At 34.4% G+C, this 23494-nt stretch overlaps 1 protein-coding gene across 3 annotated transcripts in view; it reads right to left on the bottom strand.

Annotated features, from left to right (window-relative positions):
• FMN1 (formin 1) overlaps window positions 1–23494 on the bottom strand; it is a 167217-nt gene that overhangs the window by 82815 nt on the left and 60908 nt on the right. For all 3 annotated transcript variants that reach the window (XM_059849788.1, XM_059849789.1, XM_059849790.1), the window contains 2 exons: window positions 9086–9855; window positions 5341–5491 (listed from right to left, as the gene is read on the bottom strand). In XM_059849788.1, coding sequence (XP_059705771.1) covers window positions 5341–5491; window positions 9086–9855 — 921 coding nt within the window. The remainder of the gene's footprint in view (window positions 1–5340; window positions 5492–9085; window positions 9856–23494) is intronic.

The raw sequence follows: 23494 nt of genomic DNA, 5'->3' as shown, positions 1-23494 counted from the left end.
TCTGGGAAAGTCAGCAAACATCTCTTCTCCATTTCATGAACATCAACTCCAAACATTTACTGCATTACATTACTTCATATAAGATTATAATGCATCTAGTCTTAATTCAAAAACTTCTATGAGAAAAGAATTATATTTTTAAGGTTTAAATATGTTGCATAGTATCTTGCTCTAATATTGGGACATAATTAATATATTAATCTAGCCAGTAAATTCTCCCAACCAGAAAAAAAAAAATTCTATTTTCAAGACATAATATCAAAACCTCAGAACACTAATTTTTATCATTATCTACATAAAACATAGAACAATAAATGAAAGATTGCATACATGCAGAGAAAACAAATGCACAAGAAGAAGAGTTTCCTGTATTATTTCAGAAGGTACACAGTTGGGAAAAAACCTTAAAGTTCTTCCAAAGGTGCTACATTTTCCAAAGGGCTGCATAATCAAAGAAGCATGAGCAGCCACACAGTTTGCAGAGCTTCTAACCCAGATAAGCATTACCATAACAAACTTCAAGTCTTCAAGTACATATATCTGAGTACCAGAAAGGTACACCTGACCTTCATTTAACCTATACTGGGTTTACATTGTATAACCATCAAGTGACTGAAGTCTATTTTTCCAAAATAAGTGATTATATTTCTAAAAATAAGTAAAATCACCTTTTATGCAGTCCTTTAAGTTGTATTACCATTGCTGTTGAGATTCTTAATTTCTATTCCTTTCTTCCCCCACATACTTGTCAGAAGCCTCTAGAAATCAGTGCAACCCAGTAAGCCATTACTATCTGGCATGAATGCAACAAATTTGGGAACCATGAAAGTGTTTTTGAAAAAAGTATAGCCAGCTGCTTCAATCCATAGGACAATGGACAGAAGGTGGACTTTATGTCTTTTAATTGATTAACAGTGTCAAGATGTTGAAAAGGCCCTCAAAATGTCATTCACAGCATTTCTGCACTTAAAGACAGTTATCAATTATATGTGTACCACTCTAAACAAACTTTCCTGAAGATCTCCAAATACAGAAACACAATTTCCCTAGCCAAAATTTTTCTGCATTCCTTTGGTATCCTTGCTCTTAGAAAGCTTTTCATAATTCTTCTTTGCAGCAGCTGCATGCACTTGATTACACTTATACTGTGTGTCCCAATCAACCTTCTCCTTTCTAGACTAAACAATCATAATAATTTGATTCTTCCCTTAGAGACTACTTCACTTTTCATCATTCTCCCTCTTCTTGACTCTTTACAGTTAGCAAATTTTTAACGAAGGGTTGTAGTGCCTAAATGTAGATGCAGTTCTTCACTGAGACATAGCTGAGTGGTGTCTTGCAAACAATACTTCTTGATCTATCGGAGTTCTGCTTTTCATTTTTAGTATTACCATGATTTGACAATTCATGTTCCTCTTGTGGGCCACTAAAATGCCAAGACTCTTTCTGCTGAACTATTACCAGTCAGTTAGCCAGCTGTACCTCATCTTATTTTTTAGGTAGCTGGATATTCTTAATCATATTAACCTTACGGGTTAATTACATTAACTTTGTGCTTATCTTTGTCTGTCAGACAAGATCTCAGATACATGAAAGCCTTGTGAAGGATCTACTTCAGTGCATTTGAAGCCTCCTGCAAGTAGGTGGTGGCTGCAGAGTTGGTATTCTGCTACCCAAGAAATAAGTGAAAATACCATGGTAACTTCAACTAGCAGAGAAGTCCACAGAGAGTCCTCAGTGTATTCTCCTATTTTGACAGTGAGTATATATATACACGAATAGAAATATTATTGATGATAAAATGAAATACTACTGATATATTGTAAATATTAATTTTATTAAACATTTATTATATTGTAATTATATAATATATATGAGTATAAATATATATGTATAATATGAATATGTAGTCAGAAGCTTCCTTTCTGAGTATGACTTGCCAAATGGTACTGGAAAATACACCAGCCATTCTATTTCTCTTAATCACAGAATTAATCAGGTTGAAAAAGGTTTCTGACATCAAGTCCAGCCTATGACTGAACACCACCATGTCAACCAGACCACAGCACTGGGTGCCATAGACAGTGTTTCCTTAAACATCTCCAGGGATGGTGACTCTGCCACCTCCCTGGAGAGTCCACTCCAATAGCTAATCACCCTTTCTGTGAAGAAATTCTTCCATGTCCAACATAAACCCCCTGGTGCAGCTTACATAGGACATTTAGACATTTCTGGCTGAAAATGGCAGGTGTGTATCAGATGTAAGTTAAAAAATGCAGAGCATACAGTGAATTTTTTAAACTGTGTTGCTATACAGTGTCTACTACCTGGAAAATGGGTAAGAACAGAACAAACTGAAATTTCTATAGGCTTTCCACAGAAGCATTCATTTCACAGCCTAAGCATACAGATTATTCCAACTGATTTCACAAAACTAGTAATTCTGAGAATAAACTGAGTAGTATTGTTTTATTTGGAATTGCAAAAGAGTTAAATGAGAAACAATTACCCTCTAATTCCAATTGAAAAAGGAACTTGACCATGAGGCACTGAGGTAATTCTCATTCAAGGAACAAGTATTGAACAATCATGTTTTAATAAGCAGACCTGCACCTATTGGTCTGTCATTTCCCTAAATACCAAAGAAGCTGGACTTAGTTTGTATAAGATTCTACGAAATAAGGCATAGTTTGTGCAGAGCAGAGGTTTAGTGCAGGGAGTGGGTCAGTCTTACCAGCTATCATTAAACAAAGCAGCTTAACTATTTCAAACACAAACTACAACTTCATTGCTGTATCTATGTCTTGCTCTGGAAGGTTTTTTTAGTGAACATGAAAAAGGAATCTATAAGTAAGTACATAAGGACACGGCATCACCTATAATATATTGTGAGCCTCATATAAGATTTGTGTTTCTTAATAGCTGTAGAAAGCATCTTTAAGTGGACTATACAATTCCCTATAATGTGACACTGGTACCATTTTTAAGACCAGACAAGCAGAAATTTGCTTTACTGAAGCAAAGAAAAAGTCTCCTGCTAAAACCCTAGTACCTATAATTGTTAGGGAAAAGGCAAGAAACTTTGAGAGCCAGAAGAAGCATGAGAAACCAGAAATGAAACCAAGCAAACTGATAGCTTTATACTGACCTACAGGAATTCTCTATTATTATCTACTAATAAATCCTCCTGTAAGTAAATAAAATGACTCTCTACTACTGTATCATTTGCAGCCCACCAAGACCAATCCACTGGAGCCAGCCTGCACATATCTGGGCTTTCAGAGAGGCAAATATAAACAGGAATATTTAAGAGGGCCAACTGTCTGTAAAAACATTCAGCTGCTACTACGAGTAATTTAACTGAGAAAGGTGAAGAGACAGGATACACAAAAAGAAAATGCTTCTGTACTCAATTAAAATTTTCTTTGAATTCTAAACACAGGTTTATTTTTAATTTTTATTTTGACCAAATGATGAAATTTTACACTACTGACCATGACTTTTATAAATTCTCATGGAAAACCCCATCATCACAATCCCATCAGTTTTCCAAACTAAAGACATGGTAATAGATATAATTCTGAATTTATTTCTAAGGGGATTTATTTTTGTATTTTCCCACAGTACTTTAAAGGAACCTTTCTCATGTCATTACTTTCAGTAATATATCCATTGTCTTAAAATACTAAGTTTACCTCTAATAACAAAGCAGAATAATTAAAACGTTGATAGAAATAAAAAGGATGTCTTTGTATGAAATACACTGGTTGCTCACAAGAAATAATACATATATTATAAAAATATGTTCTGTAAGTATTACCCAATTCAATTTTGGATAAGCCAAGAGAGATCACTAAAAAATAACGCTGCTCAAACAAGTAAGTTAGTTTGCAAAGCAGCAAGGAAAAAGAAAAGCACAATTTCATCTTTCAGTATACAGGCCTAATTCTGTACCTGCTTTGCTGTCACCCCCTTGGAGATGTAGATATACTCCCTTAATTACTGAGATTTTGAAATAAAAAGGTAACCACTTGTGCATATTAATTACCCATTAAAGTTACAGTGATTAAATTCTTCAAAGTTCTTTAGAAACCTGTATTTCCTACTACATAATTCTTTCTGAAAAAAGGTAAATTATTGAAATGTAAAAATAAATATTAGAAAGAAGGCGTAATATATGTGAACTAATGGAATTTATGGATACAGCTGCTGCTACATATCATATTCACCTCAAGCATTTGTCGAGTAAAATATATCAAAATATTTCTCACAGAGATGTTCATGCCCAAATTCAGTCTAATATTTGAAGGACCTTAGCTATTTTTTCTTTGATGTGTATTTACAACTGGAGGAAGGTCCCCATCCAGGCTCCATTTTTAATTATTTACTTTTTGCATTGCCTGAATTTGAGTTCTACAAATCCTACAGCCTTACTGATACTTCTCATTAGCTGTTGCATTAAGACACAATACAGGGAATTGATCAAAGATGTTCTGAAAGATCTGAAAGCCCCAACATGCATACATATTTCACTCTCTTATGTATTATAAAATTGAAGGTAGCATGCACAGCTCACATGCAAAGTGCCCTCTTGTGGTTCCAAGCAGGTAAACTCAAAGAGACTTAAAACACTGTAAGTGTTTCAGTAGTTTCTGACGTGTAATCACACTGTTTTAGGAAAACACTATTGATTATTATTCAGTCTAGAATTTTTCTGGCAGCAAATACTGCTAATGGCATTTGTTTTTCTTATCTGCACATCCCAATTGGCAAGTGCCAGCTGCCTCTGTAATGGATCGTGTCTAAAGCTGAATGACACAGCTACTGCATGGAGCTTTGGCCATTAAAGACTTGATTGACCTGCCCTTTCCTGACACAATTCCTTAGCTATACTGGAAAAAAAAAATTGGCATTCCTTATTTAAAATTTTGTTTTAAATTTTATTTTTCTAATAAAATTTATCTCAGTGGAAGAGAGGTTTGCTGGAGTAACTAATGACAGGCATTAATTTTACATCAGCTCAAGGGCAAATAATGGCCAGAAATACTGGCACTTTCAGATATTAATTAGAACTTTAATTCTATTCTCCTATACAGTACTTTTTCTACCACACTGGGATGTAGAACTTTCATTAGCAAAGGTAAAAGATTTTCCAAGGTAAATAACAGCCCTGCATTCTCAAGCAAGAGAACTGAGACTGAATCAGCAATCCATAGTTTTCTTTCTTGCTCATTCACAAAAAATCCAAAAATTAAAAGGGAGTTTTCTCAAAATGAAAGACTAAACAGTGCCACAGAGACATAAAAAAAAAAAAAAAAAAGACAAAGAAACAATAAATACCTTTTTGGCCTTGGTTTTTTTTTCGTAAGTCTCTGATAATGGTTTTCTTTTTTCCTGAGTGGTATCTTTGGAGAATAAATATTCAAACTCAGTAGTGTCAAGTATATCAGGTTCTTCCAGTGATTCCCATAATGTTGGCATAGCAGTTTTCCTATAAAGGGAAAGGTAATAATAAAATTTGTAAACATTATGAGAAACCAAAATAGATCTAACCATAATAGATGAAAATCCATGATAGATTTAAACTCCAAGCAACACACAGAGCATTCCTTTCCTATACCTTCCTCCTGCAAGGAGTCAAAAGTTTTCCTAGGAGTTTTAGTTATGAGTTTGAGCTATTTAGTCCATGTCTGCTAGACTATGCATCGTTCGTATTGTACCGCTCTTCATGCAGCAACGGCAGCTTGTGCAAATACACGTCAAGAGATTTCTGCCACTTCAACTAGGATTAGAAGTACTCCAATGTCAGCTTTTCTGAGAAATTCCCAGTAATCTATTTAGACCTATAAAAATAAACAATATCAAGAAATAGTGAACAAACTTTATTCAAGCATATTTTAAGAGTGTTTGGGGAAATTTTTATAGGACCTGATTTACTTCATGTTATCCACAGATGTTGTATGCTCATATTTATCCTTGCTGTAGTTCTGAGAAACTAGAGTAATTATGTGGCTTATATTTTGGGAGACTAGCCAATATTCTTCTCCATTCAACCAACTGCAAATTGTAAATGTGGATTATCTTTCTTTCTTTTTTTGCCTTCCAAGACCAGATTTAGTTTTGGATCAGTTGGGAGCTTGTTTAAGCAATCCTCTAGTTTTATCAGGATTAGGGGAAAATAATATGTAGTGCTACAAACATTGCACATCAATTCTGAAAGGGCCTCGTTTCAAAAATTTCAATGTTTCAGGAAAATATGTGGGACAAAATTTTGGAGTGTTCTTGTCTGTTTATCAGTAGAAGGTGGGACCACGTCTTCCAGCAGATGTCACTAAAAGGCAGTGAAATTATTCGCAATTTAAAAAAAGTGAAGAAAACCACTACAAAATACAAATGGCTGATGTCACCAAACATAGATGTAATATGCAACAAAATCGAATTCCTACCAATTCAAAAGGAACCAATTTTTTTTCTTTTCAAATTTAGGATTTTTTTTTCTACTTAATACTCAACTGTCTACTATCATGAATGTTTAAGGAACTTTTCATTATTTTCTATTAGCATCTGCTGATGCAGCATATTCCATGTCACAGGACATGCTTAGAGCTCCACAGCTTTGCTCTTCCTGATATTAGTTGTTGTCCCTGAACCAGGACAGTTGTGTTAGCAATACTGAAGAATGAAGGACTCTTTCTGGCTCTGCAACCAGAAGTCCTGGACAGCTTCCAATCTAAGCAGAAACCCTTGAAGAAATTTCCAGTTCTAATACAGACCATGAAAATGTTGGACCAGTATATTTGGGGACCAGCAGTTCATCAGAATGCTATGAATTATTCCTTACCTTGCAAAAGCTTGGTGAACCAGCACCATCTCAGAAAGAAAATTTTTATTTAATTGATTCAATGGGGAGAATTTCAATAAAGTTTATTTATGGACCAACTATTTATTCACTATGAAACAATTATGCCAAAGAACTACTGGGAAAGTAAAACCAAAATGTTCAAGACTCCTGCTCCAAAATATTTCAATTCTGCAAAATTTTAATTCTTTTTAATTCTGAAAAACTAAGACTATTCAACTGACATTTCAGTAATTCCTTTGTTCCTGTCAAATATTTTATATAAAATATTGACATCTTACAATGTTTTATTACATCAGAATAATGGTACTTTCTCATCAAAATACATTCAGAGCTGTAAATTAAAATAAAACAAATATTTAAATTCAATTAATTGCACATGTTTACTTCAAAAGTGTTTAGATATAATAGAGAAACCTGAAAATAAAATATTATTATAATATTAAATAAGTTAAATAAATACATAATTTATAATAATAATTGTTACAGGATAAATTAACTAAAAATAATTTCTAAAAATTAACAGCATATAATATAATAATAAGTAATATACTGTGGGTATATATTGTATAGCACATATAATATTATGATGCATTATGGCTGTAAGCCATATATAGTAATATAATTTAGCCTATTACAATATTTAAATTTAGCATCTTGGTAACTGCTGCTAGGCTAACATAATTTTGAACACAGATAATAATGGCTTGAACTTTAATATCCAAATAATAATGTAATTCCATTACTTGCATTAATATGGGACCTGAATTAAGGAACAACTCCTCATTAAAATAGAATAGTCTGTGTCACTTAAGCATCCCCCAAAAATCCTTTTTGATCCATCCCTCCTAATGAGCTCTATATTACAGTAATAAACTCAAGAAGGAAAGTCAGTATCTGTCAAATCCAAAAAGAGCAGCTGAGTAACTGTGGCAGTAAGGTATTTATTAATGCTGGTTCAGAAAGTGTGACTGGGAGAACTGCTTTTGTCCTGTCAGCTAAATAAACAGGTAGCATAAACAAAGACTGTAGGATAATTAAAAAAAAAAAAAAAGCCAAAAATTGTTTATTTATGCCTGTTCACCAAATGACCCCTTCCAAACTAATCAATAAAACAGTATATTTTGTAGTAACTTTGATTTGATACAACAGAATACACTACTAGGATACTGTTATAGAACCACAGAATGACCTGGGATGAAAGAATGTTGAAGATCATCTCATTCCAACCCCTTGCCATGGGCAGGGACAACCTCCACTAGACCAGCCTGTGCAGCGCCCCATCCAATCTGGCCTTGAAATCTTCAGGAAAGAGGCATCTGCAGCTCCTCTTGGAAACTTTTCAGTGCCTCACCACTCTCACAGTAAAGAATTTCTTCTTTATATTCTACCTAAATCTACCTCCTCTATTCCACAGATTTTACCAATACTGGGAGTTGCCCCAACTCAGGTGCAAGATCTTGCACTTGGCCTTGTTTGCAGTCCCACTACTCAAGCAAATCAGGGTCCCTCTGGATGGCATCCCTCCCTCAAACAGGGATTCCATCCCTGCACTAAATCACAGTAAGGTGGGTATTCTTTTTAAAATTTTGTATCTATTTTTTTTTAAGGCTGTACAGGTCTCCATCAGTACTGAGACTTGTCCATAATGGACACTTCATGCTACAGGTTGCTGAGCTGCAATATGCTTTACTCTTCCTGCTCTGACAGAATTATGCACAGAGGTTAGGTTCCAGTTTAACTGTTTCCAGTTTCTAGAACTGGAATCATAGAGGATGACACAACATAGTTCCCCGGAGAACGGATCACAAAGTGACTGGAAAACAAAAATGAAACTAAATTCTCACCTGACCAAACTTTAACATTTCAATTCTAATGCTAACACAGACTTAATTTTAAGGAAAAAAAAAAATCTTTCTAATCCCTAGGCTACCCTTTTACATTTTAGTGCTAAATCTGGGAAGCACCCTGTCACTACTGTCACTATAGTTATCCACGCAATGCTTGAATTATTGGGAGAACAGCCCAGCTAAAATATGTTTTTGTTATGATGCAAAAAAAATTCATTTATAATACATATAATTTTAATTTAAATATGATATTTTAAAACAACTTATTTTTCAGACTTCTAGAACTGATTCAGGTTTTTTCCTAGAATCATGTAAATTCCATGTCTCTACACTGACCTGTAAGCAGCAACTCTAAGACCAAGTAGGTATATTTTACCTGTTATCTTGCAATTGTATTCGTGTCCAGTACAAAGGCTTCATGGGACGGCCAGGTTCAATGGCAGGTTTTCGAGGACCTTGGTTTGAAGATAAAGTGCTATTAAAAAAGAACCCAGGCCCAGGAGGTGGAGGGGGTGCAGGTAACCCAGATCCAGGCAGTGGAGGAGGAACAGGAGGTCCCAGCCCCGGAAGCGGTGGGGGTGGCGGTGGTGGTGGTGCTTGAAAATTCCTACAGCCTTCAGAAAGTGGAGGTGGCAGCGGCGGACCAGATCCAAACTGAGATGTCAGTGAAGCCGGACCCATTGGCAAAGGTGGTGGTGGTGGAGGAACTACAGCAGAAAGTGAAGAATCAGGAAGGGGAGGAGGTGGTGGTGGTGGTGGAGGCAGCATTTGTTTTGGTTGACAAGACAAGACACTTTCTGATGACTGTACATTGTAATTTTCCTTATTTTCACTTTGGGCAGATATACTATGTGTCAAAGAAGAAATATTAAGCTTTTTGGGTACTATTTGGTTATTTTTCACAGCTCTGTTTTCCTCTTCACTAGGCTTTATGAAAGTTTCTCTGTCAGTCTGTATACATACATTTCGGTATGCCTTTGGTGGGTTATCATCTTCAGTAGAAACACCAATATCCTTTGCTTTTTCACTTCTTCTGTTTAATTTGTTATCAAGTTCATTCTTCAGATGTGCAATGGTTTCCTCAAGCTGAGCAGTTGAGACAGCATGTTCTCCACGAATATGGAATACCCTGAGTTCAAACTGAGACTGCAGAGCAACAAGAAAAAAAAACAACCTTAGTGCAAATATTTTTTGAAGTGTTTACTTTGTAGTCTGTTAAAAACCTTCACATCTAAACTATGTTCTTAATCAAAGTGGGAAACACTTCTCTTTCCCAGCTCTACGTGGTTTTATTGCAAGCTATTATATAATTGGACAATTATTAATCTTTAAAAAAAATGTAAGCAGGGTGCGTTTTAACAAAATATATTTTGTAAGGAAAAATCCAGAACATCAATTTGGGCAACTTTTAAGTTGTACATTAAGCAGACTTACCGATTTTTAATTGAATGCAATAATTAATGGTATATTGGAGGAAAAAAGTACCTTTTTCAAATGTTATTCTATTTAAGGACATGAGCTTATTGCTTATTTCATTTAATATATATGTCATATATACATATACAGAGAGATAACGTGTTAGGAAGTAAAAAAGAAATTAAACACAACGGAGGTTGAAATTCATTCAAGATAAAACATTAAATAAAGTAATATCTCAATCTATTAAGTATTATCATCAATAAAATTCACAGAGGTACACATAAATTCTTCAAGCTTATCTCTGCTATTAGAATAAAATTTGATTTCTTCCAGATATATTTTAATCTACAATTCAGGAAAATAAACATTAGAATGAAGAGAATCAAGAGGATTTCACTGGATAACTAAGCAAGTAAGGAAAAAACCCTCCTTTTTTTACAATATGTCAGAATGATACAAAACATTTGGCACAGAAATATCTCCTTTAAAAAATTCAATACAATCCAATACTGCTATTCCAGGTCATTAGGTCCCTACCAGTTATTTTCTATTATGCCATGATACTATCAGGCAGCTGGCTGATATTACCATGATTCTTTGCAAGGCAATGACTCCTGAAAAAGAGTTTTTCATGGTTCTTTCAGGAACCCTCTACAAAAGGAAAGCCAACGTTTTAACAGAAACACCTAATGAGCTGTGATTTTTCCAGGCACAGGAATTTACACTTAAAATTCCCATGCAGTGCTTTTCAGAAGTGGCAACACAGCACTCCCTACTTACCATTCCAACTTGAGTATTAGGGCAGAGCTACTAGTTTACAGCATTAAGTAATGGGCATCCAAGTCATATGTATGTAGTTCAACGTGGCAAATATAATATAATAGCTGTGGTTTTATATTATAAAATTAAGCTTGACTAAATATGCAAACAAGATACTCATAATTACAGGAGTATGATCAGCTTAGATTCTAATCAATTTCGTGGGATAAAATCCAAAGTAAACAATCTGAACACACTGAGTAAAAAATGCTCCTTTACACTGACAAGTGTATAGGTTTGAAATCAAGTTTGAAGTCTTGCAGAGAGAATCAAACAGATTTGCATTGGAAACAACCCAATTTTGGTTAGTTTTATAGAATACTCAGAACAAATATGTATAACAATACATTTACTTAGCTTTCTTACTTTTCCTACTGTTACTCTATTGGCACTCATCTTTGTTATTAGTTGAATTCGACTACCACATGATTTTCAGCCACTTGAATTGCTCCAAAGAAATTGCCTTTCTTTTTAAACTTGGCATACTGATCCATAAACGAGGTAATGAAGTAAGTTTGCCTTAAGGAATTTAACTGGGATTTTTTTTATCATAGTACTTTGCTCCTATTGGACATCAAAAACTCCCTCACAGAACAATTTACTTTGAACAATAAAGATTTTCCCAGCAGTAAATCTGAAGCCACCTTAAAAACACACTGTAAAAGAAGCACAGTATCTAACAAAACTATTTACTACATTTAAATGGGCATAAAAGCAACTATGTTAGTATTATAAGCCTTTCCAAATACAGATCTCCAGTTTTAATTTACAATATAAAAATGGTAGTTTCAAGTCAAAATTATATTTGTGATGAAAGAATGAAAAGCAAGAAAAAGCATAAAACTTGCTCATTTTCAGAATTATTTTCTGTAACTTGAAAAAACCCTATAAACAAGAATTAAAGCTAAAAATACCAAGCATTAGTAATACCAAAAAAAAAAGAAACAGTTCTATTTAGTAATAAGTAAGAAACCAATTTTAATTACTTTTCATCTCAAAGTAAGTTGTCTTCACCAAAGTAACATTACCTTATATACCTATGATAATACTTTCAACAAGTGTCAAGAATATGTGCTATTTTTATATATATGTATAACTAATACATACATATTCTTAATAAAGGTCTGCTTCTTGGAAAATATTTCTTAAAATGAGATAAAGTGCTCTAAAGTCATATGATAAATCTAATAGAGTGTAAACATCATCAAAATGTAGTAGTTTGGTCACAACTATTTTAGGCAAGATGAAATTTAAAAATATTTCAGCAGGAAACAAGGTATTTGATGGACGGAAGGCTGGAGGAGCAGAAGATATTAGAAGGCAGCTGAAACTAAAGCTTATATACATGAATGAACATGATTAATTTCTGAAGAAGGGCAGAGGATTTTGAAACTATCAAAGAAAATTTCTATTAAAAATGCTGTCTAAAATGAAAGCAAGACTACAAAGAACAATGTGGGAGATGTTCATCAGCAAGCTTTAGATATATTTCTTTTCATCTGAAAACTGCATTTGCCACTTTGCTGACTGGCATAGAAGCCTGGTTGCTTGCTTCCCAGCAACACTCATTTGAGAAATCTAGACTGTACAGCTACATTCAATACCAAATAAACTATTGCAAGGAACATATTTCTATTCCCCTGACCATTTCATTTTCTTGCAGCAATAATCTGCTTTTTCAGAGAGTATCAAATTAAGCACTGAAGCCTTGGTCTGTTGAGGTTCTCTGGCTTTCCCTTGTATCAGTAACTCTCACTAGTCAGCCACTGATATATTACTCCCTCTCCTGTACATACACACACACACACACACACACACATATATAGAATTGATTCTGCTGCCTAAATTTCCATGACAGCAGATATATATTTTTTTCCACGTTACTTCTACAAATACCATATTTGAAGCATGAATGTTTCAATAAAGCCTTATTACTATTTTTAATTCATCCTGCTAGCTTAAAAGAAAAAGCCCTAATGTGCTGAAATCAGATTTCAATCATCAATTTCAAAGTACCTCTTGAGTATCATAAGCCTAATCTACACAGCAATGTGCTACTGAAAAAAGTTGCCTTGCTTTGGTACAATCTTTCTTGCATTAATTGTCTATATTAAATAGGCAAAAATATTATGCACTTAAGCTAAAGTACACTGTTAAAATTCAGAATTCACAATAATTTCATCAGACAAGGAAACAGTCTGAAAATACATGCTGCAATTCAAGAAAGAGGGCTGCAGTGTATGTAGCCACAGAAGGGATTGATCAGTGAGTGGTATGGCAATTCTAAGGGAAAAGGATCTGCAAAGGACAGCACATCACAGACTGATTAAGTCAACCCTGTATTAGGATAAAAAGAATTGTCATATGCAAAAAAAGTAATTTTTGTGCTTTATTCAAAGCTGTGTGTTTTTTCAGTTTAAGAGAAATTCTGTCCCTGTGTTCATGACCACTGCTATTGAAATTTGGGGCAGCTCATTTGGTCTTAATTTTCTAGGTTAAATCAACAATGCCTTTTGTCTCCACCTCACCCTTACTGGATAATGCTCCCCTTGTTTCCTTAGTTTCTTTCTGTTTCCATTGCTGAAAAATACTTTCAGTGAACCCTTAAATTTCCTTTGCAAGATGTGATTCAGCTTGAGTATTGTCAAATGCCCTTTTCTATTCTGAATTCTAAAACTAGCCTTCCTGGCTAATGTACCTCTTCTTCCTTTCTTCCACGGCTCTCTGCTTCCACCCAATACCCATTCTGAAGAGGTTGAATAAAAAGGCAGTTCTGTCCATCCTTCTTGATAAAATGTCTTTTGCTTCCAAATCTGCTGTTGCTTGGAATGCAGGCTTTTTTGCACCTCTGATTCTGACTAAAGAATGTTCTTGCCTATTTTGCTTTTCAAGCCTCACTAGTGCAGTTGTACTTACAAATCAGTTTCTTTAATTTGCCGAGATTTGTCTGGTATCTGCCATTGAAATGGACAGGATCCATTTTCCTCGGGTAAAATCAATTCACCAAGCAAGTGATCCCAGCTGACTCTCAGATCCCTTGAACGCAGACATTTATATTTAAGCTTAGAAGGCCTGTATTACCCTCTGCCTAAAAAATTACTTCTGTTAATGGGTAAAATAAAAGCCATCCCTAAAAAAAAAATAAAGACCCCTCTTTACTAAAATACATGTAAGAGGATTATGTAAATATCCAAAAATACTAGTACACTGTAACCTGGAAAACAACAGGAGTGCTTGGATTGGTTTTCTAGTGTCTTCCTGTTTTCCCCTTTTACACCCATCCTTCTGGTGTATGTCTCCAGTGACCTCCTTTTGGCATCTGCTAAGTGACTTGACACAATACAGAGAAAAAAGGCAAATTATATTTTCTGACAATGCCAACAACTCAGCCTTGGTCCCATGGGACCCAGGAAATGATGAAGCATATGCTCAAGGAAGAAAAATTCCAAACATTGAATCCATGTACAATACTGTTATTAATCATTACAGTATCAGATGATAAATCATAAATTAATCACAAAAGCAAAAGACTAAATTCTCTCATTCATGTAACCAACAGGTTGTCTAAATATCTTTGAAATGATAATGTGGATTGACATGGACAAATCTGAATACCAATGTGACACCTTTTCTCTGTGCTCTGATATGTGAGAGAAAGATTACAGCCTCATTTCATAGGGGCAATATAGTTAATTACAGTCAATTAAATGCAATCAACTGAAGTATATTTGTTGTTGTTTCACAGTTTTATATAAAATGATTTTATGTGAACAAAAACTTTTAACCACGACACAGAACTGCTCTGATATGAAAAGCGGTAGAACAATTTGTATGCGTGAGCACAAGGAAAGTATAAATTTCTACAGGCATTTACATTCAAAAAACAGTTGCTAACTTATTAGACCAGACTTATTTGCACCATAAATGTTTAAAAATCCTGAGAATTTTAACAGCAAATCATAAAAAAATGTTCTATAAAACACTGTTCAGAGCAAGCAATACAGAACTTTTGCTTTGAAACTAGCAAGTTCATGCTCACTGTCAATGCCTAATACTTCTTCATGAGTGTTTACAGTGTAATCCTACTCTGAAAAGTGACTGTGTAAAAATGACACATATTTAATGAACAAAGCTGTGCTAGGTATATCAGAGACAGACCTCTTCTTTAACTGAGAAACACACACTTTTACAAGTTTTTACTCTAATTAGAGTGGAAAAATAACATATTAGGGAGAAAGTGAGCTTGATTTCATTCCCTTCGCTGACTTTTATACAGTGATTGTTATGTCTAATTAGTTACTTATGCCAAGCCATGAAAATAAGAAGTGGAAACAAAGAAGACACAAAGTATCCAGGGATATAGTTAGGAGACGAGGATATTTTCTAGAGAGGAGGTTATTAAAAAAAGAAAAAGAAAAAAAAAAGGGAAAAAAAGACAAGAATTATTGAGTTGCCAGTTAGAAGGTTTTTATATACTTTACAGCTTTTTTTCTTAATAGTATTTTGGCCATCAAAGTAGTGTGCACAGAAAAGAGAGGAAGAGCAAATATTTCAGAGAGAGCCTCTAACTTGGTTTTGTTCATTCTAAGTAATTTAATCTTCAGTTTTTGGAAGAGTTCACACTTTTTTATTCTTCTATTGTGTTTACAAAAGAAAAGAAGCTCTTTTTTGTTGAATCTGTGTCCTTGAAAAAACATACATTTGTTTTAAATTTTAACAACAATCAGAGATTTAGCAAAGGATTTCTCCACAGGGGAAAAAAAGTTAAACCCATGCCAGTTTACATAAAAATCAAAATTCCTCTCTAACAAATACCTCAGGAAACATAACAGATACATATGGTATATCATCACTGTCAAGGACACACAGTAAGAATTGTTCCTTCACCTCACAGTAAAAAAGTAATGACTCAACACTCTCAAACAATCCCAGATCTCAAAATATTAATGTAGCCAATGCATAGAGAGCCCAATTCTCTTTCCAATTTAAAAATAATAAATACATAGCTTTATAGGGGAAATGTAGCAGAAGTAGTTGGGACAACAAAGACACAAAACCCCCGGCTATTTCCTACTCATTGTCCTTATAGGTCCACTAGACTCAATATGTACAAACAAACTGGCCTAAGGCTGGCAGTAGAATACAGTGGGAACAGGAGTTGAATCAGGCACATGGAATGATCCTTGGGTGTCCTAGACAGAGCCAGGAGCTGAATCTGATGACCTTCATGGGTTCCTACAACACAGCATATTCTATGACTGGGATTCTGATTCTTTCTCACCAGTGACAAGCTTCCACTGACCTCCAAGTATAAGGTAACAAACACACTTCCATTTTTATCACTCTCCAAAGAGTATGAACAGCCATGCAAAGCAGATCTGTGAGACAAGGACCCTCTAGATATTTTCTGACCAGGACTATGTATTTTAAGAGACAATTCTGTACAAGATACAAACTGCCCCTTTCATTATGGGCTGCAGAAAGTCCTATATTCTTTTAAGCTCCAGCATCTTCTCTTGCTGCTCTCTGTGGACCTTCCATTATCTCTTAATGTTCTGTGCTCTTTTCCATGCTCTTCACAGTGTGATCTCCAGGATGCCATAAAGTTTGTGCTCCTCATCTCTAGTACCTTGTGTCTGCTCTGTAAATGTTTCTGTCAAGTAACATTAATCTAGGTATTGTTTCCTGCACATATACACATCCTTCCTTCACTCCTTTCTTGGTTAAGAACCACCATCTAACAATTAAAGATTACTCAAATTAAATCACTTGGAGAACTTTGTTACCCAACACATAGCTCACAACAGCTCATCTCCAGTTCTTTTTCTACAGCTGTCCTCCATACATATCACTTTACTCAGATCAACCCAATTAAAAAGGGTAAATAACTTCTGCATAGCTTCTAATGAAATAATCAGATAGTGCCCTTGATGTGCCCCTGAAATTTCTAGGTAACCTTTCAAGATCCTGCAAACATTATGAATCCGAATATATGGAAAAATATCTCTAATGATGTTCATTGCATTACACAGGACACTCCATGTGTGCTGTGGAATACAATGAACATCAAGATCCTATTATGTCCACTTCACCACCTGGTAAGTGATGTACTCTACTGTGGAATCTCTGTGCCTACAGAGAAATTTCACCGGAATCTAAATCCTTCTTGATTTATATCAAAAAGAAAATTGTTAATGCCTTGGATTCACTAACTTCTTACGACAGGCATGTTTGCTAAACAATGTAATTTCTTGAAACAAATGATAAAAAAACTTTAAAAACTAGATTAAATAATACTTAATACAGCCAACTATTAACTACGTATGCTTAAAGGGGTAAATTCAGGTTATTAATAAATAAATATTAACAATAGATAATTTAACATTTTATGTAGATATTAAATGTTCAGTAGCTAACCTATAAAATTCCCACCAATACTAAAGTTTCTCATTTGAATGAATACTTTTAGAAACAATAAACCCATGAAGTTATTCACTGGCAAAAACCACTTTCTGCCTGCATGGATCTCAGGCAGCAGAGAATTCCCTGACAATGGAATACCACACCCACTAGAATTTGCCAAAAGCAGCTACCTGTCATGCCATTCAAAAGCTAACAATCCTTATAGAAAGTGACTATGTGTTGATTACTCCTAATTGTAAGATAGCTTATGCCAGGAAAAATAAATCCTACATAGTATATAAAAAATGGGTACCCAGCTAAATTGAGACCAACATATAAATTTCTAGGAAAACTTAATTTTGTGGACAATTTAATTGGAAAAATCTCTAAATATTGTTAAACTCTGCTAAACATTTAAGTTCTGCAGAATGGAATGAGGTGACTTAGCATGCAACATGCCAATAAATGTAAATGATATACTGCATGCAACTTCTCTGATGTGAAGCTAATCAAAGTATGAAACCACACCATAAGCTAAAAATTAATTTCAAACTTTTGTTGAACTAGGACCAAGACCAGTTAACATGCAAAATCCAAACATTCCTTTCCTATCACAAACTTTGTAGTTACTAGCTTACTCTGCTTCTCACTTGCAGATGTTACCATAGTCTTAGGACAACCTCAGTTACTATGCACACAAAAATACTAATACCTATTCTCTGTGGTGGTGTTCAGAAGATTATATGCAACGAAGAAAAAATATCCTGAACATTGCTAATAAAATACTTTAAAATACAATATGTAGAAATATAGACTGATAATTAAAATTCTATAGGAATTATTTGTTTTGATGGTAATTTACTTGAGATAAGTTACAGTATTTCTCAATTGCCAGGGAAATTACACGATGAGGTGGCATATTTTGCATCTGGCATGTAAAATGTGAAAACAATGCAAAAAATGGCTGAAAACAAGTCAAAGATGAAGTTTCAGTGACAAAAACTACTGAGGCATGGATCCAATAAGAAAACTGATTGTAGTAGAGAGCAAGTTGTCTCTGATCTTGGGAGAATGTTTTTGGACACCTAACAGCTTTTTTATTACTGTGGCTGATTAAAATGAAAAGCCCTACTACTAAAATGTTCTTTTTGATGAGGTTTTTTGCCATGAACTATAGACCTTGCAGTCCAGTGGGATACAAATCCTTTGATCCTGTGCAGTCACATAAATTCAAAGTCGTAAACCAACATTGAATTTGATTTTATTAGTGTGGCTGATGTTGCCAGAATTGTAATGCAACCTTGTTTTTCTTCGCTTTTCTTCCTTTTCTTTTGGGAAGAGGATGGAAAGGAGAGTTTACTGTCAACATTGCTTCACCATATAAAGAACTAATTTCTTTGGCAACCACGCTACAAGATCAGCCATTACAACAAAGCTTTCTAACTATATAGGAAAGCAAAGATATATGTTGCTAAGTTGCAACCAATTATTTGAATTAAGTAAAAGCTGAAGCAAAAAGCATTATTAGTAAAGCACATGGAAAACAGCAACCAAAGATAAAGTTACATATCTATAGAAAGGAAATGAGCAGCAATGAAAACTTCTCAACAGGAATTATTCAACCAAATGGTGCCATGAGAATAAAAAAAAAAAGTAACTCTACATTTTTACAAACTAACAATTTTTATTTTTCATAATGAATATAACTTTTGTCTGAAAGTTTTGAGAAGTTTTAGAAATGATTAGCCTCTTCACCAAAATAGTGTCCTCATTTGCCATCAAAACAACAAAAAGAGATTCTACATGGATAGAGAGAAGTATAACATTAATTATGGAAATGACTCTGTATTTGTGTAAAAGACACACCTACTTTAAACTAACATATAATGCATGCTAATTATGCATCACCACACTACTCCAGACATTCCCATTATAGAATTTGAAGAAAATATTGCAGACGAAAAAGTCTCAGAAAAAACAGCCTTGGTCAATTACTCAAAAGGGAGCAATCAGAACAATCTTAATTTTATCCCTTCCCATCAATGCTTCCATGCTGTGCAGCTATGCCGAAACTTTCTCTTCGACAGAATTAATATCTCAATCAGTGAACATGATGGAAGATATTCCAGACAAAAGTTAAAAATTCAATAATGAAAAAGCGGCAAGCTTTTAAGACTTCTGCGTGTGCAGAAGTTGAAAGGTATGTAAGAACAAAGTGTGCACCCTCAGAGAAAGAAACAACACCAGTATAGTAAAGGCATGACAATGCTGACCTGGGAAAACAGATTCTACACTTTCTCAATCTGCAAAATTCCTGCACATTGAGTCATGGGTTATTTTAGTCAAATTTCCTCAAGAAGCCACTAAGGATACACCTTCTTTTACAAAAAACTATCCTGGGATTCTGGGACTCAATGTATAGTTGCAAAGTAAGTTAAAAATGAACTGTGATTGAATATTTATGCAAATGTAAGCATCCCAATAAATCTGTTAAACCTTAGGTCTATGATCAATAAGATTACATGCCTATCCTAACACATATTGTAAAGTCCAGTTTATACTTAAACATCCTAAAGTTAAAACATATGACAGTAGAAAAAACTGTAATGAAATGACATATATTCAGATCAAATCCTGACTAATAAAGCAAGGCAGCTAAATTAAAATCAAATACTGAATGGACTGTATTCATTCCAGGACACATATGGTGGAGAATATTGCCCACAGATAAGTAAAACTTGTATTGTGATGTCCAGACCCAAGTCTTTACAATCTATCTCCTACTGTTTTCTGTCCTAATTTCCAGGCTACCTCTTTTGCCCTGCATCTTGCCAGTGCAGTGCCCCTAGTACAGTGTATGCTCTAAGGACTGCCAGCCTCAGTATGTCTACTCACTGTTTTCCACCTGAAATTGTACATACATCCAGCTCTTGTTTTCTGCTGTGCATTCCAGTGGGTTTTCTTTCATTGCCTAATCATCAGTAAGGGGGTCAGGAGACAGACTTTCATTTTGAAAGCATTCTCTGAAGGGTGAACCCCACCTAATCAAGACTAACTCGTGTCAACCATTAATCAGTGGAACTTAGTTTTGACTAAGAAGTGTTATTTTATAACAACTTTGGTGGCTTTGTGGAAATGGCAATTGAAAGTTTGTTCAACACCAGAAGATGCAATCAGTGATTACTAGATTTGCAAAGTCAAAAGCTGCTAAAATCAGGTCTTTACTGAACATGAGAAAAAATAGTTTTATTTAAAAAATTTTAACCTCCAGTTTCAGACAGATTTTCCCTTATTGGCAAAATGCTCATCCTTGGCAAATTTGCCCCTGTTCCTGATAAAATCAGGAATATTAGAGCCAGAATTTTTCAACAACAGAATATTACACATTTGATTCAGAAAAAATTGCCTTACAACTACTGGATTTAAACAAATATCTGATGTAGTAAATTTCAAAGTGCAGATAATTTTGGCAAGAAAGCACAGGGTACATGTTTTCAAAATTAAAATGGTAACTTTGGTACTACTTAATTTTAATGACTTTTATAATTCCATGATGACACTTCAATTAATTTCTCTTGTATACAATTGTTTTCTATGTTAAAGAGATCTTTAATATCTGTGAAAATAAAATGTCCTCTTGTTCAAAGTGTGTGCTATACTTTATTCTCCTGAGTATATAACATGTTTATTCAAGGCAAGGTGATGGGATAAATTAACTTTCATAAACTATGAAAAATGCAGCAGATTATAAGGAAAGTTAAGAGTTTTGTTTTTGCCCTAACTAAGCAGAATTTTTTGTAATGTGTCTAACTTTGAGCAGGAACTCAGTTTTGCTGAAGTTTGAATGCTGTAATTTGTCCTGCTCTATGCACATTTTAACTATGTACCACCATCTCCATGTGCTGAAATAGAGTTAAAGAGATTTTCACTGTTTTCAATCTAGGGAATATGGTCTGTGGTAATTTCTTAAATAAACAGGAGAATCCTTGGATCAACATGTGGAATTAACAGCATTCTGCAGCTGACATGAAGTTTAAACAATCCAAGTCTCACAGCGAAATTGCATTGAAAATAACAGAATGGCAATATGGCAAGTGGCCATATTGAAAAAAACCCACAACACAATGAAAGAAGAAGCTTCTGGGATATTCAAACAATCTGATAAGAAAATATTAACAATGTAAACGTATTGCTAAAGGAAAATAAGGATGAAAAGCATACATTGCACCAAAAATATGACAACTGGAGGAGAAAATGGGAAAATTTTGTTTACAGTAAGTATCAGAGCACAGCAGGGATGCTTAAAATGTCATTAAGAATTTTATTATGGAGTATGATTTGAATATAGAAATTGTAATGTGCAATTTTTTTAAAGATTAACTAGCTGGGGAATATCTTCACACAACATGAAGGATCATTCCAAGCTTCATTTCTGAATGAAGATGAAATTGTCAGGTGGTTCCAAAGAGATTAAGTGCTGTTTGCTGTAGAAAGATACTGTTTTACTGCTCCTGTCCTTTGTTCCCTAGTCTGCTACTTTATCTCCTCTAGTAACGGCTATGCAAATTTTTCAGCACAGGAAGACTTTTTTTCCTGCTGGGATTTTACTATTTTCAGAAATGTAAACTTTAAAGATAACGTTTCTCCCATTGTCTGGCAGCCTTAGGAGTTCGGAAATCAGTATTTTAATACAATTTCATAGGAGTTCAGTCCCTTTTTTCTTATAACTTCTATGCTGTTTTCAGTCTTTACATTTACATTCCTTTCTTGCATTGCAGAGAGGCTCTGCAGTGAACCGGGAGAACTCCTCCAAGAGGACAAAGTAACCAAGAAGAAGATTCATAAAGACACACAGTAGACACACAGTGGTGCAACCACACATTTAGCAGCTGAAAGACTGAAACATTTCAAGTTAGGCAAGACTAGTATCAATAATTAACCACAAGCTGGGAGACCTTCATCAGTTCACCACATGGAAATGCTGAAAAGCCTGAACAGCTCATTAGAAAAGACTGGCTAATAAACCCTTGCTGACCTTGGCTGCTGCTTTGAGCTGCAGCTCCACCAGAGAGAGAAGCATACATGATACAGATTTTCTTCTGTATGTGCATGCTGGAATACAAAAATACAACAGAGAACATTCAAAGCAGCCAGCCACCTTATGGATGCATTTCATCTTGTAAAAGTTAAAACAACAATCTCATCCTGAAGCAAAACCTTATTACCAAAAGTCAGCACATATCCACATATATTAAAAAGTTTTGGATTTTATAAGTACTGTGGCATATTAAAGCTTTCAACACTATTCATCATTGGACCCCATATCCTAATAGCAAATTTCAAAACATAGTGACTTTTGAAAAATCATGATATCCCTATCCCATGCAAGAATTCACGTTATGCACAAACAAAACTGAGGGGGGGAAAAAAATTCTTTTTTTTTCCAGAAAGGAATAATAAAAATACTTAACAGCATGCAGGTCAGATTTCTTTCAATTTAATCTGTTCAAAAGTATTCCAGTTTGTTATAATAGTCTACCTATAGAAAAAGAAGATTTAGGCAAATTAAAATAGTGTAAAATGCTTTGATTTGGTGTTAAAACACTCAATTTGTGATGTATGCTCTGAAGCTGAAATTAAATTTTACTTTGACATCTAAGTAAAAGACATTTTAAATTGCCAAAATAAAACTGAGATCACCCACTTCTATAAAGAGGTATTTTGATAAGCATTCTGGCATACAAGAGCTTTCAACACTATTCACCATTGCCCCCCTCAGCTGAATTAAAAATTCCAAAATGTTGCAGAGAGAAGCAGCACCTTTGTTATATTCATGCCATAATTAAAAAGCAATGGAAGCACACTGACCACATGGGAAAACAAGTAGGAAGGTGAAAAGACAAAGAGACAAGAAAGAACTTAGGAAGCATTAGACATGAAAAAATAGATTTGTAAAAGAATGAAATGGTCAGAATAGAGCAAGAGTTTTATTACTTAATAAAACCCTAAATGTTTTTATGTTTTTGTGGTCTCACTACAAAATAAAAAAAATTATCTTTAAATTATCAGATAATTTTGACTGGTGCAATGACTTTTCCTTTCACATTCCTTTTTCTTCCTCATTTTTCAATGTTTTCTGGGGCAC

This window comes from Haemorhous mexicanus, chromosome 6, assembly GCF_027477595.1.
Source record: "Haemorhous mexicanus isolate bHaeMex1 chromosome 6, bHaeMex1.pri, whole genome shotgun sequence".
In the NCBI taxonomy this organism is placed as follows: domain Eukaryota; kingdom Metazoa; phylum Chordata; class Aves; order Passeriformes; family Fringillidae; genus Haemorhous; species Haemorhous mexicanus.
The sequence above is the reverse complement of the archived record's forward strand: the minus strand, read 5'-3'. Positions and strand labels throughout refer to the sequence as shown.